General features: G+C 39.7%; 1 protein-coding gene across 6 annotated transcripts in view; it reads left to right on the forward strand.

The window, feature by feature from the left end:
• Unc13c (unc-13 homolog C) overlaps positions 1–7,362 on the forward strand; it is a 453,039-nt gene extending 445,677 nt beyond the window's left edge. For all 6 annotated transcript variants that reach the window (XM_075965264.1, XM_075965261.1, XM_075965265.1 and 3 more), the window contains 3 exons: positions 1,918–2,010; positions 3,149–3,308; positions 5,632–7,362. In XM_075965264.1, coding sequence (XP_075821379.1) covers positions 1,918–2,010; positions 3,149–3,308; positions 5,632–5,917 — 539 coding nt within the window. In that variant the 3' untranslated portion in view covers positions 5,918–7,362. The remainder of the gene's footprint in view (positions 1–1,917; positions 2,011–3,148; positions 3,309–5,631) is intronic.
• Positions 7,363–21,199: the final 13,837 nt, after the last annotated feature.

Below are 21,199 nucleotides of genomic sequence, written 5' to 3' on the forward strand. Positions count from 1 at the left end.
CTGAGTATAGCTGGCCAAGATGGCTTCCCTAGCTGTACAACAACTTTGTAATTTCCTATGGTCTTATGTGTTGACTCTGGAGATTGTATCCTGAACAACAGGAATCCTACTCAAATGTTCTTGTCCATACCTGTAACTTGATCGTAACTTCCTAGGTTTTCCTCTATCAGGTTCAGAATTTCAGGTTTTAAATTCAGGACTTTGATACATTTTCTGTTGATTTTTTTAAGCAAGTAAGACATGTGGGTCTAAGTTCACACTTCTTCCAGTTTGCTATCTCTTTCCTGAACTAATTTTCTTTTCACCAGTGTATGTCTTTGATGTCCTTTATCAAAGATCGTCTACCCATAGTTGTGTGGGTTTATTTCTGGACTGCCTTTCACCTGCTTTCTCTGTGCTAGTACCGCATTTCCTTTGACTCTCTAACACACGGTATGGTTTGTAGTCAGTTACTATGGTGTCTCCAGCAACATGTGTTCTCCTTAGGATTGGGTTGGCTACGTTGTCTTTCGTGTTTCCACATACATTTTGAGATGTATTTTCTAGTTATGTGAAGACTGTCATTGGATTTTATTTTTTGACACAGGGTCTGCCTCCATAGCTCTGACTGTCCTGAAACTCATTACATAGGCCAGGAAGACCTCAAATTTATATTCATCTGCCTCCCAAGTGTCAGTATTAAAGGCATGCACCACCACACCCATATTCATTAGAATTTTGATGGCACTAAATTTTGATTACATTAAATCAATAGATGTCTTTTGGTAACAGTCATCTTCCCAGTATCGATTCTACCCATCCAGGACATGTCTGGTGTCTCCTATAACTTCTTGTCAGTGCCCTAAATTTCTCACTGTATTAATCTTCCTCCTGTCGGAGGGTCTATTCCTGGGAACTTTACTGGGGATTGCTATGCAGGTTCATTGTTGATTTGTATGAAAGCTACTGAGTTTTGTATGTTGATTTTGAAATGTTTATTAAATCTAAGCATTTTCTAGATGAGCTATAGGGTCTCTTAAGTATGGAATCGTGTTGCATGTGAACAAGGGTAATTTTACTTAAACATCTCAGTGATTCCTTGCACAGTTAATTTGTAGTTGGCATAAGTTCCCAGGCTACACAACAGGTGCTAGCAGCTTCGTGTACACTGTAGCACGAAGACCACCATCATCATATTTTAAGTGTATGCTTCAAACTGGTGTGTTCCTAAATGATAGATTAAGAAGTGTGGGTATAAAAAGTGGTTGGAAAGTGGTTGGCTTTCTCTTCGTTTTACAAATGAGAAGACTGAGGCTGAAGAACACAATAGATTCTGTGGGGGGGGGTCACCGAAGCTTAAAAATGCAGTAATGGTTTGAATTCATTGATCTGCCTCTAAACGGCAAGCACTCTTCTAGATATGTTCAACCCTTAACTCGTGTGACTGTGGTGGACTTGCCTACCCTATAGATGATGTGAACGTGTATATTCTAACGCTACCATATGGCAATAACTCTTGGTATTATTTAGTCTGTCTTGTCCTATACTGAGCTCCATGGAGACTAGAGTTCAGCATTTAGGGTCATCTTTTAGTTTCCAGGGCTCTGCTGTGTCATGGTGTAGATGGCTTAACAAGAGAGTATAAAGCAATGAGGCAGTCTGTAAAGTGTTATTAGTGCTGGGGGTGGGCACTAAACCTTTTCACTATGGTAGGAATTAGGCATCTGGTGAATTTCCACTGAGTTTATGGAATTTAGCTTTTGCACTGACAGGGCTTTGGATGGATCTACCATGTCCACACCAACATTGTGAACTCTGAGCATTAATCAGTATCTAGCATGTGATATTAATAGAAAAAAAGCAATATTTAATCCTTAGGCAAAGAAAATAAGACATGCAACCTGAACATTCAAGCTACTACTTTTCTTCTGTTTGCAGGCCGCTCCTCCAAAGATTCTGTAGGTCAGATCTCTGTCCATGTGGATGTCACCACCACCCCAGGGACTGGAGAGCATAAAGTCACTGTAAAAGGTACAATTGAGGTTCAGATATTGTAATCTATTAATCTTTAACATCTACAGAAATTATATGAAAACTATCACTTCTCTTGTATATATTTTTAAATACAAACCACTATAGGACATGGTTAAAATTTCTTCAGAAAAACAAATTCTTAAAACATCTAAAGACAATATATTGGGGACTAAAATTCAAAAGTGGATTTTATAATTAAATATAGACCAATATATTCTTACCACTCACATAATCTACTTATTTTATGCTACTTTTAACTGGTTTTCCTTGTTGTTAATAAAATGGCTCAATATTATGAACACAAAACCCTGTTTTCCAACTAAAAGCTTTCATTTAATAGCCAACATTTTACTAAATAGTCTTGTAGTCTATTTTTATTATAGACTTAGTCATTTTAGTATCCACTTTGGTTAAAACCATCGTCTTCCAGTGTATGCTTGAATTGCACCATATTCCTAAGCTGCTGTGGCTCAGAACAAATTATGTGACAAGTACATATGGAAAAATTCCAAGTAGTCTTGCTTATATAGGATCAAAGTTCAGCATCCTTCAGTGTGTTTTAAAAATATGTAAATATATATCAAGCCCAAAAGCTTAATCTTTAGCAGTAAAAATTTTAAGACTCTTTCTACTGGTAGCCAAAACTGAGCAGGAACATATAAACATATCTATTTAGAATTGTTTGTGTGAGTCCTGAATTAGGAAACAGCCATAGCATTTAGTATATGATGGAATTAGCAAATTAGATAACTATGATGAAGTTGTAAATACTGATTATAAAATATTTATAATACACTATCATCTAATTTTTGTATAGCTATTGAAAGTATGTATGATAACATAGAATCAACTTTAATCTATTTTCTAAATATTGCATAATGGAGTTTTCCTAGTGTTTAGTATGAAAAACCACCAGGGTTTTAACCTTCATTATAACTTTTCATTATAAATGTCACTCACATGAATGTCAAGTTGAACTTTCCATTACCAGGGCATTCCCAGGTATTGAGTATTTCAACCTGTGGAACATTTCCTTGTGGGTCCAGTCAGGACACACTCAAGTACTACTTCTAGCCATGGGGAGGAAGCTAGTTTCCACAGAACAGTTTGCTGAAACTTGGCTTCTGCTTTTCAGTGATTGCTATCAACGACCTAAACTGGCAGACCACGGCCATGTTCCGCCCCTTTGTGGAAGTTTTCATGCTGGGACCAAGTCTGGGGGACAAGAGGAGAAAACAAGGGACAAAGACAAAGAGCAACACATGGTCACCGAAGTACAACGAAACCTTCCAGTTGTAAGTCGGAAACAAAACACTACTCATTTCAGCTAAAACTTACTGGAAGATTCGGGGTGGAAAGTTAAACACATGGGTGGTCTCCTGTTCTTCGCAAACAATATAGGCTTTGATCCCTTTACTCAGCAACTGTGCACATCAGGCAGTGTCAGAGACACTGGGGACAGGTAGTAGATGGCCTTTGCTGTCTGGGAAATGTCTTTCTAGAGATGAAAGATAAAAATGTGTGATTGTCATGGTCAAGTAGAAGAATCCCAAGATAGGAGCTAAGCCAATATGATTAAAGGAATGGAACACAATGAGAAAGAGGGCAAGAAAGAATGCCTTTGGGGAAGCATACACAAGGATGTACAATGATCACTTTTTGACGGGGCCCAGAGAGTTTCCAAATGAAGGACTGAACACCGGATAGATGTCTTTAAATGACAGTATTGGTTGTATTGAAAGTTACAGAATAGTCAAGGCAAGAGATGAAACAGAACATTCTGAACGTGATGGAACACTTTCCATCTGAACTAATGTAGAACGCAGGCCTCTATGGCATTTGAGGCCTACTTAAAAACATACAAACATGTCAGTGCAGGAGGACTGTTAGGGGTCTGTCTTGGTTGGGGTTTCTATGGCTGTGAAGAGATATCATGAGCACAGCAACCCTTTTAAAAGAAAAATATTTTATTAGGTAGCCTACATTTCAGAGGGTTCGTCTATTATCATTATGGTGCAACATGGTGGAGTGCAGGCAAGAGGAAGTGGTCCCATACTCTCAGTGTGGCTTGAGCATACGTGAGATGTCAAAGCCCACCTCCACAGTGACACACTCCCTTCAACAAGGCCACGCCCACTCCAACAAAGCCACACCTTCTAATAGTGCCACTCCCTTTGGGCGCCATTTTTTTCCAAACCACCACAGGATCTGAAGGCTAGGCACAAAAGAGTATTACCAAAGTTGGGAAAGTGGAAATTTAACAGTCCTCTTATGAGAAGCAGTGATCTTCCACGAAGGGAAACTGACGACTCAAAGCAGACACAGCAGGAAACCAATGTGGCAGAAACTCTGACATCACCCTTCCCCTTTTCTGATGTCCTTATGGGATGGCTTTTTTTTCAAAATCCACTGGAAGCTGGAACATGGAAAACTCTAACATTGTAGTGCCATTCCATTGTGAGGTGGAGAGAGGAACAGATCCCCTGTGAGGTGAGGATAAATGACTACAAGAAGCAGGGTTCTGGTTTGAGGCCTGACCAAGAGGTCAGGTGGATGATGATTGACTGAGATGGTAAAAATGATAGCAAGAATCTTGGTTTTAATATATTTGTTTGGAGGTCCCTTAAAACGTTAAGAGGATATATCAAATACGTGATTGGATAGCTTGAGAAGTTTCTCCCTACAGATCTTCTAAATCTAAATGAGCTGACCCAGAGGTGTGAAAGGAAAAACAGGACAGAGCCCAGGAGATTTCTGTGCAACAAAACATACATGTAAGAGCGCTGTGCTTTGACTAGCTCACACCTTCAATTCCAGCACGCACAGGCAGGTGGATCTGTGAGTTCAAGACCGCTTGGTCTATGTAGTAAGCTCCCAGCCAGTCAAAGCTACATGGTGAGCCCTTATCTCCTGCTATGTGCATCAAGAATCCTAAGAATCCCAGTAATTCTGTTAACAATCAGCTCACAGAACTGTAGCTTTCCACTTCAGATCAAACAAAACCTTGATCTAATTTAAATATCTTCAACATATACAACATCTATTTTCTGTAAATAACTTGGACAAAGATTCAACTGTAGTATCTTGAGACACCATAACCAGATGTCCAGACATCTGGCTATATAGTTCCCTGCACCCTACCCTTCACCTCTCTAACATGCCATCCTATACAGTGAGCTTTCTTTGGTTGTACTAGTACAGGCTAACTGTTGTTAGAAAGAAAAAAATGATGTGCCCTAGAGATGTGCACCAATTTTAGTATCTTGGGAACGATGATTTTTGCCCATTCTGAGTTAAGGCTCCTTGAAAGAAAATTTTCACTGGGAGTCAGAAGATTCTTAGTTTCTGACAAATTCTCCCAACAGTATCCCTTACCCAGGTCTATTACCCATTATCAATCCAGAGCTAATAACTAATAACTAGTTATCAATCTAATAACTAAATGTATCTAATAACTAAATGTAACATATATTACTTCCCACCCCTATTGATATACTCACCATCAATGCAGCAATCAGATACAGGCATCTCAAGACATGGGTTTGACACCAAGCACCATGAGTAAAAGTTTGGCTCATTTCATACCTTTAAATCATTTTGTGTCTTTAATTCATACAGCATTCTGGGAAGTGAGAACCGTCCAGGAGCCTATGAACTTCACCTCTCAGTTAAGGATTACTGCTTTGCCCGGGAAGATCGAATAATTGGGATGACAGTCATTCAGTTACAGAACATCGCCGAGAAAGGGAGCTACGGAGCGTGGTACCCTCTTCTGAAAAACCTCTCTATGGATGAAACTGGCTTGACCATTCTTAGAATACTCTCTCAGAGGACCAGCGACGATGTCGCTAAAGAGTTTGTGAGGCTTAAATCTGAAACAAGGTCTACTGAAGAGAGTGCCTGAGACAAATACTTCAAAATACCGCCTTTGAGAATCCACATACTCCCACTGTTTGACCCTTCCATGCATGTGAAAACACACGGGAATGTTTAAATTCACTGCGTTTTGATGTTTGCCACTAATCAACCATAATGTCTACAAGGTATGTGAAAAACTTTTATACCAATTCTGGTCTTTGAGAAATCAATGTTCCATGAAGTGCCAAAATTATGATGTAAAGTGAACTATCGAGACTACCTTTTACAATATTCTTCTCATAACCAGTTTCTCCACCATGAAGCAAACTAAAAACTGTCTTGAGTTTATTCATTGGTTGTCTTTGTTAGATCTCTTTAGAGTGACCTATCAGACAGCTCCTATGACTTCCCTTCTGTTTGGTTTAACCTCACCCGACTGTAGCCACCCTGCAGCTCCGGTTTTCTACCACACCTAGAAACGCAGCAACTTCTAGAAAGTTTGTAATTTTATAGTTGCAGATATATTGTGATGACTTTTGCATACAAATTACAATAGAAAAGGTGGGAAATATTTTATGCTGACCACTTCCCAACCTTTCTAAAATATCACTGTGAAGAAATGCTTTCGAAGCAAACTTAAACAAAGCAATGCTAACTAGTTTGTTAATGTTTGATAATATTGATGAAACTGTGTTCTTTAAAACTGCCAAGGCACTCCCCACATCACATTGGTAATTTAAAAATAAAAAGGAAAGGAGGGAGTGGTAACCTGATGCATTTGCCATGGAGCAGAATGTCTCAGCTTTACCCGATTCCATTCTTTGGAAAGTCATGGACTGCAAAGACAGTTTGTCTAAATTTACTGTGATATGTAACTTGTTGGCCAGAAAAACACTAATGCATTTATGACTACTTAACTCTACAACAAGATATTTCTTTTAAAAATATTCAATGGTTTATGTTGAATGCAGCATTACTATATATTGCAGAGAAACCAAAAGTCACATCTTCATATATATTTAGGAGACAAAAATGTAAAATAAACTCAAAGTAAATTGCTCATGATTTTGTAATTCGTGTTCTTTATATGCCCCCAAATGCAACTTGGTTACGAATACATGCATTGTCTGGATTTTTATGATTTGCCTTTCCAGTGTCTGTATCTGAATATTTGGCTGCAGAACATCCTTTTTCATTGTCACTGACAGCCACAGCTGTGAGTGGACTCCCAACACGTGCAGGAACAAGACACTGTTACGTTGACTGTGTTATATAAACACTCTGGTCCAGTATGTGAGGAGCAGAAGTGACTAGTGTCACCCCCCTCAACCATTCTGCTGCTGGGTCTGGAAACACGCAGGCTGGGGAGACTGGCTAATTTGTGTTCAAATCTTAGGCGACTGCTTTGTTAATGACTTTTCCAAATGCCTCGTATGATGCAATCTCTGGCATATGCATTAATAAATGGATGTGTATTGAGCTCATGCAACACTTTCAGGTGTTTTGCCTACTTCTTTCATTACCTGATAATAATAAAGCACACTCGTCTCTCACCACTTACAATCAATCCTCTTCTACGAGGATTTAGAAGCAAATAATGGGATGCCAACATTCATTCTGCGTGTGACAATAGAAACAGCTTGGAACTAGAAAAAACTAATACAACTGCCCAGGGTGGGCTGTGTTAAACCTGTCAAGAAAATCACCATTAAACACATTCAACGTATCAGCATTACCAAAGAAAAACTTCAGCTATAGTTGGTAGTCATTTTATAATTGAAGAATTCATTCTAGATCTCTCATGACTTAGCTTTGTAGGAGCTCACTAATGTTAGAGCATGAAACGTTGGACTAAGGGAAAGACCACAGATACACTGATCACTTCACAGAAATGATGAGCTAAGGGTACTTTTCATATTAACTAGACCACTTGTTCTAATTTTTTAATTATTTGTGTATATGAGGCTGTGTATGCTCACATGGGTGCCCCTGCTCATGAAGTCCAAAAGAAAGAAATGGATCCCCGGAGCTGGAATTACAGGCCCTGTGAGCTGTGTGGTGTGGGACATGGGAACTGAACCTGAGTCCTTCAGAAGAGCAACAAGTGCTCCTAAACACTGAGTCTTCTCTCGAGCCCCTCATTCTGCCTTTTAAATTTATGTGTGTGTATTAAATGTGTGTATATATACATCCATATGTATATATACAGTGTGTATTAAATGAGTAGTGGTATGAATTAAGTCTAGTTGTTACTATCCTAAAGTGCAGGTACTAACTTTGAAGTGGTTATAAATACCATTTTTCTATAAACCTATCCTCCAAAGACAATGGTATTTCTATTAATCTTCATTTCTCTAAAATGTTGTAGTCACTGCCAAGTTTGCTGTGATCTCTTTAAACTCAGCGGCTCTGTGGTTGTGTGGCAGTTTGTTCATGTTACTCCAGACAAAACACACAAAGGACAAGTCTGGTCATTCGTGTGCTGGTAAACCTCATGAGTGCTCAAAAATACTCATGTAAATTTGATGGAGGAAGGTCATTGGCTAATAAAGGAACTGCCTTGGCCCATTTCATTGGTTAGAAGATAGGTGGAGAACAGAACACTAGGAGGAAGAGGAAGTGAGCTCAGACTCCACAGCTCTCCTCTCCGGAGCAGACGCCTCAGAGAGATGCCATGCCCCAGCTCCGACCCAGGATGGACTTAGGCTAGAATCTTCCTGGTAAGACCAGTGCTCACAGATTATTAGAGATGGGTTGATCGGGATATCAGAATTAGCCAGTAAGGGCTAGAGCTAAAGGGCCAAGCAGTGATTAAAAGAATACAGTGTCCGTGTAATTATTTCAGGTAAAGCTAGCCGTGCAGGCTGCTGGGGTGTTGGGGACGCAGCCCCGCCGCCCTTATTACTACATAAATTAAATCTGACCAAGATAAAATACTTAATGTAGCAGTCATCATCCACAGGCATTCAGATGACTTATTCAAGGTGATCAATAAATTATCCCAGTCACATCTTGCTTGGCATCATTCCCTTCTGGATTACTTTATAGATTAACTCTACTTTTAATAAGTCATATTTATAAGTGACATTCCTAGCTTAATGTCTTGCATTTGATCTCATTTTAATGCTTGAAAGGACATTATTCTATCCCTTTAATATTTTGAAATTTTATAAATAAATGACTATGCAATCTAGCCTTTTTAGTGGACTAATTTAGTGCCTTTAATCTTTATGCTCAAATAATGAAGAATAATCATACTACTAGGAAACTTAGGGAATATACATGGGTAGATCTGATTCTCCCCTCACCACATGGAAGGTTCCTGAGTGCACAGGACTCCTGCTCCTAGATTACCTGTGCTGACACTCAACCCACCTTTGAAGCAAGTCCTTGAAGCTCAAACATCTCTGGTCAGCAGTCTCTCGGGCTCAGACATCTTTCAACAGGTGTGTCTCTGGCTCAAGCATCCTTGGTCAGCAGTGTCTGGCTCAGACATCTCTGGTCAGCTGTGTCTCTGGCTCAAGAATCTCTGGTCAGCAGTCTCTAGCCCAAGCTTCCAGTATTTGACAGGCTCAAAACCTGTGGTATGAGACATGGAAGAAGAGAGGTACCCAGTTTTTTTTTAATTCTCTCATACAATACATCCAGACTACAGCCTCCTCTCCCTCCTTTCTTCCCAGTTCCTCTCCTCAGCCTCCGCTCTCCCCCAGATCCACTGTCCCCCTAATTCCCTTCAGAAAAGAGCAGACCCTCCCAGGGAGATATCCCTACTTTTAATAAATATTTTAAATGTCCATTTTTTCAGTTTGTAACAACTTTGAAATGATACATTTAGATCCACCTTCCATGTTGCAGATCACCTGCGGGTTGTGTTTGTTTGCTTTTTTGTTTTCTCCCATGGTATACAGAATGATTTTTTTAAGATCCATCTATTGTTATTTTGCTTCCTCTTTCCATCTTGGTGATTATGATTAAGGATTTGACTATTTGATTAATCATTGGTCTATTTGTCCATCAATGGACTGATAGGGGAAAATGTACATATATAACTGGACTGCTTTAGAGACAGAAGGGAAGCCTACGTTGGGCCATGGATAACCTGGGTGGGTTAACCGAGAGAAGCCCTGAGAGTGCTTACTCACGTGCACAATTTGAGAGAACTGAACTCAGGGAATAGAGAACAAAACCATGGTTACCAGATGCTAAGGGATGGGAGTTCAAAGGAAGTAAAATGGGAGTTAGGAGAGCGAAAACCAGGAGATCTATTATATATAACGGTAACTATAATTAATAAAACTGTATTCTATACTTACAGATTGCTATATTCTAGACTTTTATAAATTGTAAAGAGTGGATTTTTAGTGTTTTGCCACACCAAAAATAGTTTGTGATGCTAAACATGTATTCAAAACCTTGACATGGTAATTCTACACTGCAGACATAAATCAAAACTCATGTTGTACACTGTGTATAACTTTTACTTGCCATAAAGAAAACATGATAGTGTATCAAATCTACAAAACTGAAAATATTTCAATTTATAATATAGAGATAGGATTTTTATGAATTACCTTAATGCCAATGAAAATGCTTTTGTATTGTAAAGTTAGAAACTAAAACTTTGTAAATATTAGAACTCACATTTAGTCCTACTAAAAGAAAAAGAATGTGTAAAGTTTCACCAACATGACTGCCCTCAGACATGAGCCAAACAGGATGGCACAATGAACAGGGCAAACTGGGTGGGAAAAAGCCCAGGAGGCTTTTCCATAAAGAATAACAGAACTGAGAAATTGGGAGTGGGAGAGATAGCCTTCCCCATGGAAGAGCAAACCAACTGGTTATCCAATACCAAATGGTCAGTCCTTAAAACATACATACAAGTAGCGCTTTATGTACAGAACAGATTATATTCAGGAATGTACATGTTTGTACACCTATATGTGCAAGTTAAAACAATTAGTAAGTAAACAGCTCATGAATATAAAGGAGAGCGGGAAAGGATATATAGGAAGGTTTGGAGGGAGGAAAGAAAGAGAAGAAATGTAATTAAATTGTAATCTGATTCTACTGCATGTACTGGCTTTTTGGGAGCCTAGTCTGTTTGGATGCACACCTTCCTAGACCCGGATGGAGGGGGGAGGGCCTTGGACTTCCCACAGGGCAGGGCATCCTGACTTCTCTTAGGACTGGAGAGGGAGGGAGAGTGGGGAGAGTAGGAGGGAAATGGGAGGATGGGAGGAAGTGGAAATTTTTAATAAATAAAATTTAAGTGATATTTTAGGTGGAAATGAAGTATAATAAATTTAAAGAAGGCAGTGTTGAATAACTTTCTTTAAAAATGGCTAAGCTATATCAGGAAATTTTGAACATGAAGAAAATATAAAAAAAATATTTTTTAAAGGTTTTTAAAAATCATTTTAGAATGTGTAAGTGTGCATCGGTATATATGTGCACATAAATACAAATGCTTGCAGAGGCCAGAGGTGTCATAGTCCCTGGAGTTGGAGTTAAAGGTAATTATGAGCTACCCTATGTAGGTTCTGGGAACCAAGCATGGGCCCTTTGCAAGGTCAAGAAAAGAAGCATTCTTAACCACTGAGCTCTCTCTCTCCAGCTCCCAAGAGAAATTATTAATGCTGGCATTGAATTTATGGCACAAAGCATCCAATTATCATCCTACAGAACAGAGTTCTCATGCCGTATTTGCAAGGACTACTTACTAAAATATGCAGATTATTTAAATGGGCTAAAAAAAAAACAAGCCTCAACTATATGTTGTCTCCAAGAACCACATCTCAATAAAGACATTCAAAAAGTAGCATCAGTAAAAAGACACCAACCTATGAAGCAAAAACAACCAGCTCAAATGCCTGTTTTCAGGTCTGACAGAATAGATCTCAGAACTCATGTATAGAGATCAGAAGGTCATTAGACAAGGAAACAATTCATTAAGAATAATTCATTGTAAATATGGCCGAACCAAGTGCTAGGTCATCCAATTAGTAAAGCAAACAAAAAGGTTATGAAAAGTAAGTCTTCAAACAACCAAGACGGGGAGATTTAAATACTTAAGTCCTTGTATCTTAGCAGCTTATAATGCAAAAAACAAGCCAACTCCAAGAGTGACCACAGAAATTAGGCAAATTATTGAATGCTGATCATTACATATTTTTTTAATGAACAGGGAGCAATTTTAAAAAATCAGGGAAGAAATTTGCAATTTCAAAGAAAGTAAAATGGCAGTACAGCTTACCCAAATATTTGGGTATAGTGTAAGCAGTTCTAAAAAAAATTTAAAGTTGTCAGGAATTATGTTAAATTAACAGAAAGATCGCAAATAAACAACCTAATGATGTATCTTAAGGGTCTAGAAAATCCAGGAAAACAACAAACCCAAATGTAACCTACAGCAATGACTAGTACAGGTTAGGAATGAAAGTGAGTCTTAGATGAAAATGTGGTATATTTACACAATTGAGTACTACACCGCAGAAAGAAATAACAGCATCTTGAATTTTGCAGGCAAATAGATGGAGCTAGAAAACATTTTGAGTGAAGCAACCCGGACACAGAAAGACAATTATCACATATACTCACTCATAAGTGGTTTTTAAACATAAAGCAAAAAAAAAAAAAACCAGCCTACAAATCACAATCCCGGAGAACTTAGACAACAATGAGGACCCTAAGAGAGACATACATAGATCTAATCTACATGGGTAGTAGACAAAGACAAGATCTCCTGAGTAAATTGGGAGCATGGGGACCTTTGGAGAGGGTTGAAGGGGGGTGGGAAGCAGGGAGAAGAGCAGAGAAAAATTTAGAGCTCAATAAAAAATCAATAAAAAATATTTTTTTAAAAAAGAAAAAAGTGAGTCTTAAAGAGCAATATTTAGAATTAAGGAAACAAGGAAGAGATTCTTTAGTGAGATAAGATGGACAAATTAACAAAAAGAAAGATAAAACCCAAATTAATAAAATTGTTGATTAAAAGGGAACAATGCTAGTGGAATATTATTAGTAAACTATTCATTATTATTATTTATTAAATTTATCCATTTATGTTACATCCCGACTACTGCAGTTTCTCCTCTCTTCTCTCCTCCCATTTCCTTCCTGCACCTCCCCCACCCACTCCTCTGTTTCTGTTCAGAAAGGGGCAGGCCTCAAAAGGTGTCAACAAATCATGGCATAGCAAGTTGAGGTAAAACTAAGCTCCTCCCCTTCTATTTAGGCTGGGCAAGGCAATCCAATATGGGGAATAGGTTCCTGGAAGCCTGCCAAATAGTTAGGGTAGGCCCTCCTCCTATCAGTAGGAGTCCCACAAGTAAATCAAGCTATACAACCACTCAACTGTCACACATATGTAGAGGGCTTAGGTCAGTGCCATGCAGGCTCCTAGCTGTAAGTCCAATGTCTGTGAGTTCTTCTTTTTTTTTACAAGAAAAAACTTTTTTTTATTGATAAAAGGACAATAAATCTTATGAGCACAAGTTAGCTAGCTTTGTGGGTTCCCTTGTGGTGACATTGACCCCCTGACCCATACAATCCTTCCTCCCTCTCTTCAACAGGATTCCCCAAACTTGGCCCAGTGGCTGGCTATGGATCTGTGCAACTGTTTCCATCAGTCGCTGGATGATGAAGGCTCTCTGATGACAACTGGGACAATTACAAATCTGATTACAGAGATGTCCAATTCAGGCTACCTACCCACTATTACTAGGCGTCTCAGCTGGGGTCATCCTTCGCATGGGAGTATCCCTTGCATCAGGTTTTTGCCTGATCCCAAAATGCACCCCCAACAAGATGTCTCTTACATTACACTCTCCATCCCTCCACCACCCAACCCAATCCCTCATGTTCCCATCCCCACCAAAACTATTCTTAAGGGTAGACCATTGTATAATTTGGTCTCCCTATTGCAATTACTGGGTTTTTGGAGCCCATTCCCTATGGAAGGATACCTTGTTCAGTTTAGATATAGGGAGGAGGGCCTTAGTCCTGCCTCAAGTGATGTGACAGATGTTGTTGTCTCCCCATGGAAGACCCCACCCTTTCTGAGGAGTGGCTGGGGGTAGGAAGAAAGGAGGAGGGAGCAGGAGGAGGGGAAGGAAAGGGAACTGGAATTAGTATAAAATTTAAAAAACAATGATTAAAAGAAAAAAGGGAAGAAAGTAGACCACATGACCCAGCAGTAGACAGCCAACAGAACTCCAACCCAACACCCAACAGTGTCTTTGGAGGTTCCTTGTCTCATAATGTTATGTCGGGGCTTTATTTTATTTTTCCCTACAAGTTTTGTATATATATTATGACTTCTAGTTTTGTGTTTTTATGGGGTACCTGAAAGTGTCTCTGTACTTATATCTGTTTCTTATACCTTTTCCTGGGCTCATTTCCTTCTGTTTGTTTTGTCCTATTCCAATTTGGTTCTTCTTTATCTTATCACATTTTATTTTACTTTATTATTTTTATTCAGGTGGCCTGTTTGTTTTCTAATGAGAGACAGAAAGGGTGTGGATCTGTATGAGAGGGGAGTTGGGACTAGAAGTAGAAGAAACCATATTCAGAATATATTGAACAAAAAAATCTATTTCCAATAAAAGAAAATATATTTCCAATAAAAGAAAAATTATATAAAATTATATATATATATACACACACACACACTCTAAGACAAAGATACATGATCTAACCATTTGAAAGTAACATATAAAATAAGTCAAGTATATTGGGATAGTTGGCAATGAGTGGGGTAAGAAATGGAAAATGAAGATTTGAAAAAAGTGAAACCTCATTATGGCTCCCTGAACAAGAGTAGTATAATGACAATTCCAGACGCCTGCCAAGACAAGGAGAATTGTACATGGTCCTCATCAGATGGATGTGACAGTGGCTCCTGAGAAAGGGAGAATTAATTGCATCCAGGGACAAGGTTGCCCAAGCTCAATTGGTCATCCCTGGACACATGTATATGTGACATGCAACATTAAATGGATTCTGGAGGTAGCTTATACATGTGGACCTATACACACACGTTTATGTACATACATGTAATAATAATTAAAGAAGAGCTCATGAATTTGGGAGGGAGAAACACAGGAGGAATTGGTGGAGGAAGGAATAGTAGTTTTATGTTTAATAAAACATTATTAATAATATTTATGGATAGATTCTCAAAAAATCAAGAAACTTTAAATATTTTAGAAAACAAACATGTTTTAAAGCAGTATAAATTATTCCTCATCCTTTCTATAATGTTTTATTTGAATCACAAGATAAACCCTTGAAATCATTATTAAAAGAAAAAAATCAGAGCTGGTGGCATTCTAATTTTAAGATCAATGATCTTTAAAAATGGCTTACTCACAAAAGCTTCGGCTCGTGCCAATAAATAGTCTCTCTTTCAAATATGAACTAATTCTGAGCACTATCAAATGGAATGGCTTTCTTAACGAGTTTTATCTGAGAAATTTTCAAATTTCACAGAAGCAAATTCCAAGGATTCATGCGGTTTTTTAATCTCATGATTCATCTCTTCTCCTGTAGAGTTCATCTTGGCAATGCAGGTGGAAGAGAACCAGATTCTCACCATTCAGTTCCTACTGCTACTGTGGTAAACACAGCACATTAGTTAGCAATGTTATTAGTTTATGTTATTTTGAAACAAATGTTACTTAAAATTGATTATTTCCATTGTCATTGCTTATGAAATATCAAGTTGCAATAAGAGGAAAAATACTAAAATACTTTTTTGTTCAAAATTATTTTATAATTCTTTTATTCATAACACTAGTCTAAAGGTAAGTATTTGTGATGCATGTTTTTAACATTTTACTTCCTCGAATTAGACAATAATGAGGCACCCAGTGATATTTCGCCTTCATTCCTACCTATAGCTTCAGTTACCATCTCCCCGCCCCCCAAGGATCTCAGAACTTTGTACTACTTGGTTCTGAACATTTCTACGGCCCTCAGTGTCCATAGCCAATTGGTTACCCGTATTTCAACATAGAAAACTGACCACAATAGCTTTTCTTCCATCCTGGCAGCCTCAAATCTTTCTTTACAAAGAAATTGCCTCTAGGGACTAAGCAAGCCAAGAGCTCAATGGTGAAGGGTGTGCTGTCTTCCCGAACCCAATCAATGGTCAATATTTATCTATTTAACCATACTGGACACCTCCAGACCTGCCAACATTGTTAGCTCTCCACACTTTGTGTTGCTACCAAAGTCTTCAGCCCTTTCCTCTTGAATCCATGCACCCTCTCCGTCAGTTCATTCTGTAACTTTGCTGCTAAGTATGTCTAAAAAGTCATTGCTTAAATACTAACCCACAGCAGCTTCGTCTTGCCACAATTACAAAAGTAAAACTAATCCCGTCTGAACAGGAACCCCTAGTGGCCCCTGGCACCTCTCACATTTTTCCTGTTCATACCCCTCTCATACCCCCACCAAGGATCTTGGCATGAGCTGCTCCCTCTGCCTAAAAGTTCATTTCCTCCTTTGAACATCACACTTCCCTCATCACAATTCTTCTTTAAAGAGGAACTTTACCTGGCTCCAAGTTATCGAACAATAGTTTTCTCTTTCATGTCTGTGTTATGTTATTTTTCTCATAGCACTAAATAGCAGAGGCAATTATATAAGTGTATGAATATCTGGTTAATATTTGTCTGAATGTTCTCTGTCACCAAATACACACTAGATGCTCAGAAAGCTAGACTAGTTTTGTCCTGCTCATTGTGTTTCAATACTGTACCCAGAGGATCCCTGCTGTCTTCTGGGCATGATGCGGTTGTTGTACAGATGACAGCACTGTATGTAGCTGGGAGGGTTTATGAGAGCCTATCTCTCCCAGAGGTTAATGGTTGCTTGGGGAGGGGTTGTCACTTTCTTTAGTGGTATAGCCCCTGATAAGTTATCCATGCCCCAGTAAATAACCTCCTACTTATACTCATGGAAGAAGCCCTACTTAAATTCAGTGGGCCACATATACACAAACCCATATACATGCATGCTTGCACACACATATATACACAAACACATACATGCATATACAAACACATATGCACACACATGCCAACATGCACATACATGCACAAACATGCAAACACAAGCACATACATATGCACGTTCAAACATACACATGCAAATCGCATGCACACAAACACACACATATAAACACAAGCACACACACATGCATACAAGCATACGAGTACATACCAACACACTCACATACATATGCACACACAAACACACAGAAAGACTCATGAGAGGAGGATGGAGACTTCTCAGGAAGAGGGGCTCCCACAGGGGAAGGGAGAATGAGGGAAGGAAATCTGTGGTGGAAACTAAAATTCATTACATACACATATAAAACTATCAAACAATAAACATTTTTAAAGTCTCAACATAGCATACAGCATCTAGATATTATCTCAATATTCATAGTTTAAATGCTGTCCCAAGGAACATGCCTATTTCCACTACAAATCTTTCATGTGCACCTAACATGCTCTTCCCCTCCATGGTGCTTCTGGCGCCAGAGCTGAGTTTGTTGCTCATTGGACCACAAAGCGATCTTGCTACAAAAGGCAGCTAGCTTCCTCAGTAATTGTTTTTACTGTGAGCAAATATTCTGCACAATATTTTAATTTTGTTTTTAATTAGCCTACAACTGTATGTCTTTATGGGTTATAGTGCAATGCCATTTGCAAACGTATGTTCTGCACAATAACTAAAGCAGGTATTTAGCATATTTTTAAGTGATGGTTAATACAGTATTTAATCATCTGTGGTAGGGGAAGCATTCTCACAAGAATGCTTACACAGTTTTCTTACATAAATACAAAGACTTGGGGAATTTTTTTAATTTGTAGTTCTTATTAAACATGGTATGAATACAAAATCCCTAGTAATTCCATGATTCCTGATGAGAGCACTAATTGATTCGAGCACATGCCTCCTCTAAGCATTGTATCGCAGTAAATATCATTTATTTGTTTTCATTGCTATATTTTTATTTAATTAGATAAGTGAAAGTTATTTCAAAACCACCCTTCCTACGTGTCTCCAGTCCCGTGCTTTGTCAGAGAAATGAAGATTACACTGAGATGAAGGGGAGGTCGTGGGTGGGGGGTTGGGACTCATCTGTTTGGTGACAGCAATGGTACAAACTGTTTCAACCATTTTAAGATGCTTCCTGCTGAGTTCCCTCTGGAAACCTGAATCTATAGTTGCTGGGAGTCATGGAGATGGTTGGCCATGGCTCTAGGGGCACCTTGTGCCTTTCAGTTCCTGAGAAACTGAGGTGCCCCCTCGGATGGCAGAGCATTCCGGCTGCCTGTGTATCTCTGTATTCCCTAGAAGTCAGCAAAGTATATCAAAGCTTGGCTGGACAATTAATTAGTCTTAGACATTAATCCCGTGTACCCCACCTAGCTTGCAACCATCACTGTATCCTGGCAACCACCATCCTGTTTTGTGTAAAAAGTCTGATGGCTTGAAATAAACTTATCTGAGCCTCAGTCTTGCTGAGCCCTCTCTGGCCCAGCTGATTGGCATGCCCTCCAGCCATAATCAGATAAGCCTGACTCAGTAAGTAAGAGCTGGCATTCACACATAGAATACCGGAACCTACTGTTTTGGATTATCTTCTGTTCAGATAGCAAAACCTAGAAGAATAATGAGGAATATGATCTGAACATCCTGGACACCCAAAAGCCGGATCCTGGCTCAGTATTAGCCTTCATGTTTTGGGTTGTACCTTGTTGACAGACAGCAGAGCCTCAGACGCTAAAGTGGAAATTCCACTGAGACCCAAGCTCAGATCCTGGTTCAATATTAACCCTGAATAATTGTTTCTGATTCTATTTTCTGATTTCTAATTTCTGAACTCTGGTTTCCACTCTGTTTAAGTGAACTTAAGGAACTGATTTCCTGAGAGTATTAGGAGACATTAGCCTATGTGCTGCCCTGGTATACGCGGATACTCTATTAAGTACTAGTGCCCTCCTCCCCTACAGAAAATTACATTTGAGTAATATTAAGGAAAGAGCTTTGTGGGGTTGAAATGGAGATTTAGACATACTCCTGGTTATTTAATCAAGAAAGGCTTGGGTTAAACAGAGAGGAGATGGTCAGTTAGAAAAAGAAAAGCTTGCGACATTATCTGACTGATATCTTGTCAAAACCACGGGGCTTTGGGAGTTGCAGCTGAGTTAAACATGTGATAAACGACAGTTCTAAGAAGACCAAGTGTGCTGCATGCTCCCAGGCATCTCAGGGGAGAGTATCAACCAACATCCTCGAGGTGGTTTTTGTCTACCACCATGTTGCTGGCCGCCACTGAGCTTCAGATGGATTTGTCCCTGATGAGCAAACATAAGAAAATCTGACAACACTTGAACAGACTTCTAATGTCATTCATAAACTAACTGCTGAAGCTACTCAAGGAACAAACACAAGCCTATTTCCCCATGTCAAAAACGTTATGCTCCTTTTAAGCGGTAAGTCGTATATGTGTGTTTTCATATCGTGTGGGTACATACTCATGTGTGCAGGCCACAGGTTGAGGTCCCTGGAGTTCGCCAATTGACTATATCCTGTCTCTAGCTCCCTAGCACTGGGGTTATAAGCATGCACCACCTAGTCCGGCTTTTAAGAGTCTTCTCTATCTCCCTCCCCCACCAGTATGTGCACATGTACACGTGAGTGCAGGTGCCCAGGCTAGACAAGAGCATTGGATCGCCTGGAGTTCCAGTTACAGGTGCTGGTAGGTGCTGAAAATCAAAAAGGAACAGGATTTTGATGTTGTTGATGATGATTGGTTTGGGGGAATACCAAGGATAAACCTAGGGCATCTGTATGTAAGGCAAGAACTCTATCACCGAGCTTCGCCCCACCCCTCAGGCTTAGCTATTACATGGCTGCTGGGGATCCAAACTTGGATCCTCATGTTTACGTGGCAGGCAGCTTACTAACTGAGCCATCTCCCCAGCCCCACACTGATGTGGTTTTTTATGACTTGTGGAGGTACGCAGTTCTAGCTCTAATTTTTCCTATGCAGTTTAGATTGCACAGATTCTGATACGATAACAGGAACAGAGCTCATGGGAGTGGCGTTCTTATTACAATACTTTTCTGGGCTCAGATTGCCCACTGATGACACTGGTTAGGGAAGTGGGATGCATGGGTTCCACAGTGGACCGCCAGTTCCTAAACCCTTCCCTATGCATGCCTCTTTGCTAAACCTACCAGTGAGGAATGTAGATCTTGCTGCCCAGTGAGAACAGTTGGCTTTGGAAAAGGTGGATTTCAAAGCCCACAGAGCAGTGTCTAAATCCTTCTTCCCCCTTCAAAAAAATCTACTAGCTGGTAAGTCCCAGGAAAACACAGACTGACCAGATCCTCCAGTGTTCTTTGGGAGCCCTCCTTCAGGCGACTACACAAGACACCCAGCTCCCTTCTCAAGACAGCATCTGCAAGGGCCATAGTGCATACAGTCATGTGTATGTGTGTTTGTTTTTGTTTGTTCAGACAGGGTTTCTCTCTAGTAGCTCTGGCTGTCCTGGAACTCACTCTATAGATCAGGCTGGCCTTGCACCCAGAGATCCACATGCCTCTGCCTCTGGTGCTGAGATAAAAGACATGCGCCCCCTGCCCAGCTCAATTAGAGGAAAAATATTCTCTTAATAACTTTCTTTCAAATGTACTGTGTAAACATTTCCCTTAACTGTTTAAAACACACTCGCATGCACACACACAGATGTCTGAGCTGAAATTTATTCCAACCTCTGTCCTGAGCTTGAGTCCCTCAGCCTTTGTATCTTTTCTTTAGCTAGCTCCTCCTTTCCTTTAAGCTCAATGGTCACAGGAAACCTTAGCAAACCCTCCCCACCTCCTCATCCCCCCCACACACTTACCCTTTGGTAACCCATGTGCCTGCCTGCTTACCTATTTCTCCCAGCACATCCATGGCAAGCCAGGGCAAGGGAGGCACAGACAGCCTGGACAAATCAATGCCAGCTTAGAGCGGTACCAATAAAGGACAGGTATGGTTTTAGCTTGAAGAATCACTTCTGTCCATATTAAATTTTAATAGCCCTAAGAATGAACTACATCTCCCATCATGTGCAGGAACACTCCACTAATTCTCCACACAGACAGAGAGCCTGCTTTATGGCAATTAGTAACATGAGTGTACTGGCCTGCTCTCCAGTTTGCCCACGGTGACTGAAATAAGCTGATGGATGCTTCAGTAAGAAAAAGGGCACAGTAGAGACTCCTCTCTATAAAACACCCACTGAAGATAAAACATGTG

Source organism: Microtus pennsylvanicus, chromosome 3, assembly GCF_037038515.1.
Source record: "Microtus pennsylvanicus isolate mMicPen1 chromosome 3, mMicPen1.hap1, whole genome shotgun sequence".
Taxonomy (NCBI): Eukaryota; Metazoa; Chordata; class Mammalia; order Rodentia; family Cricetidae; genus Microtus; species Microtus pennsylvanicus.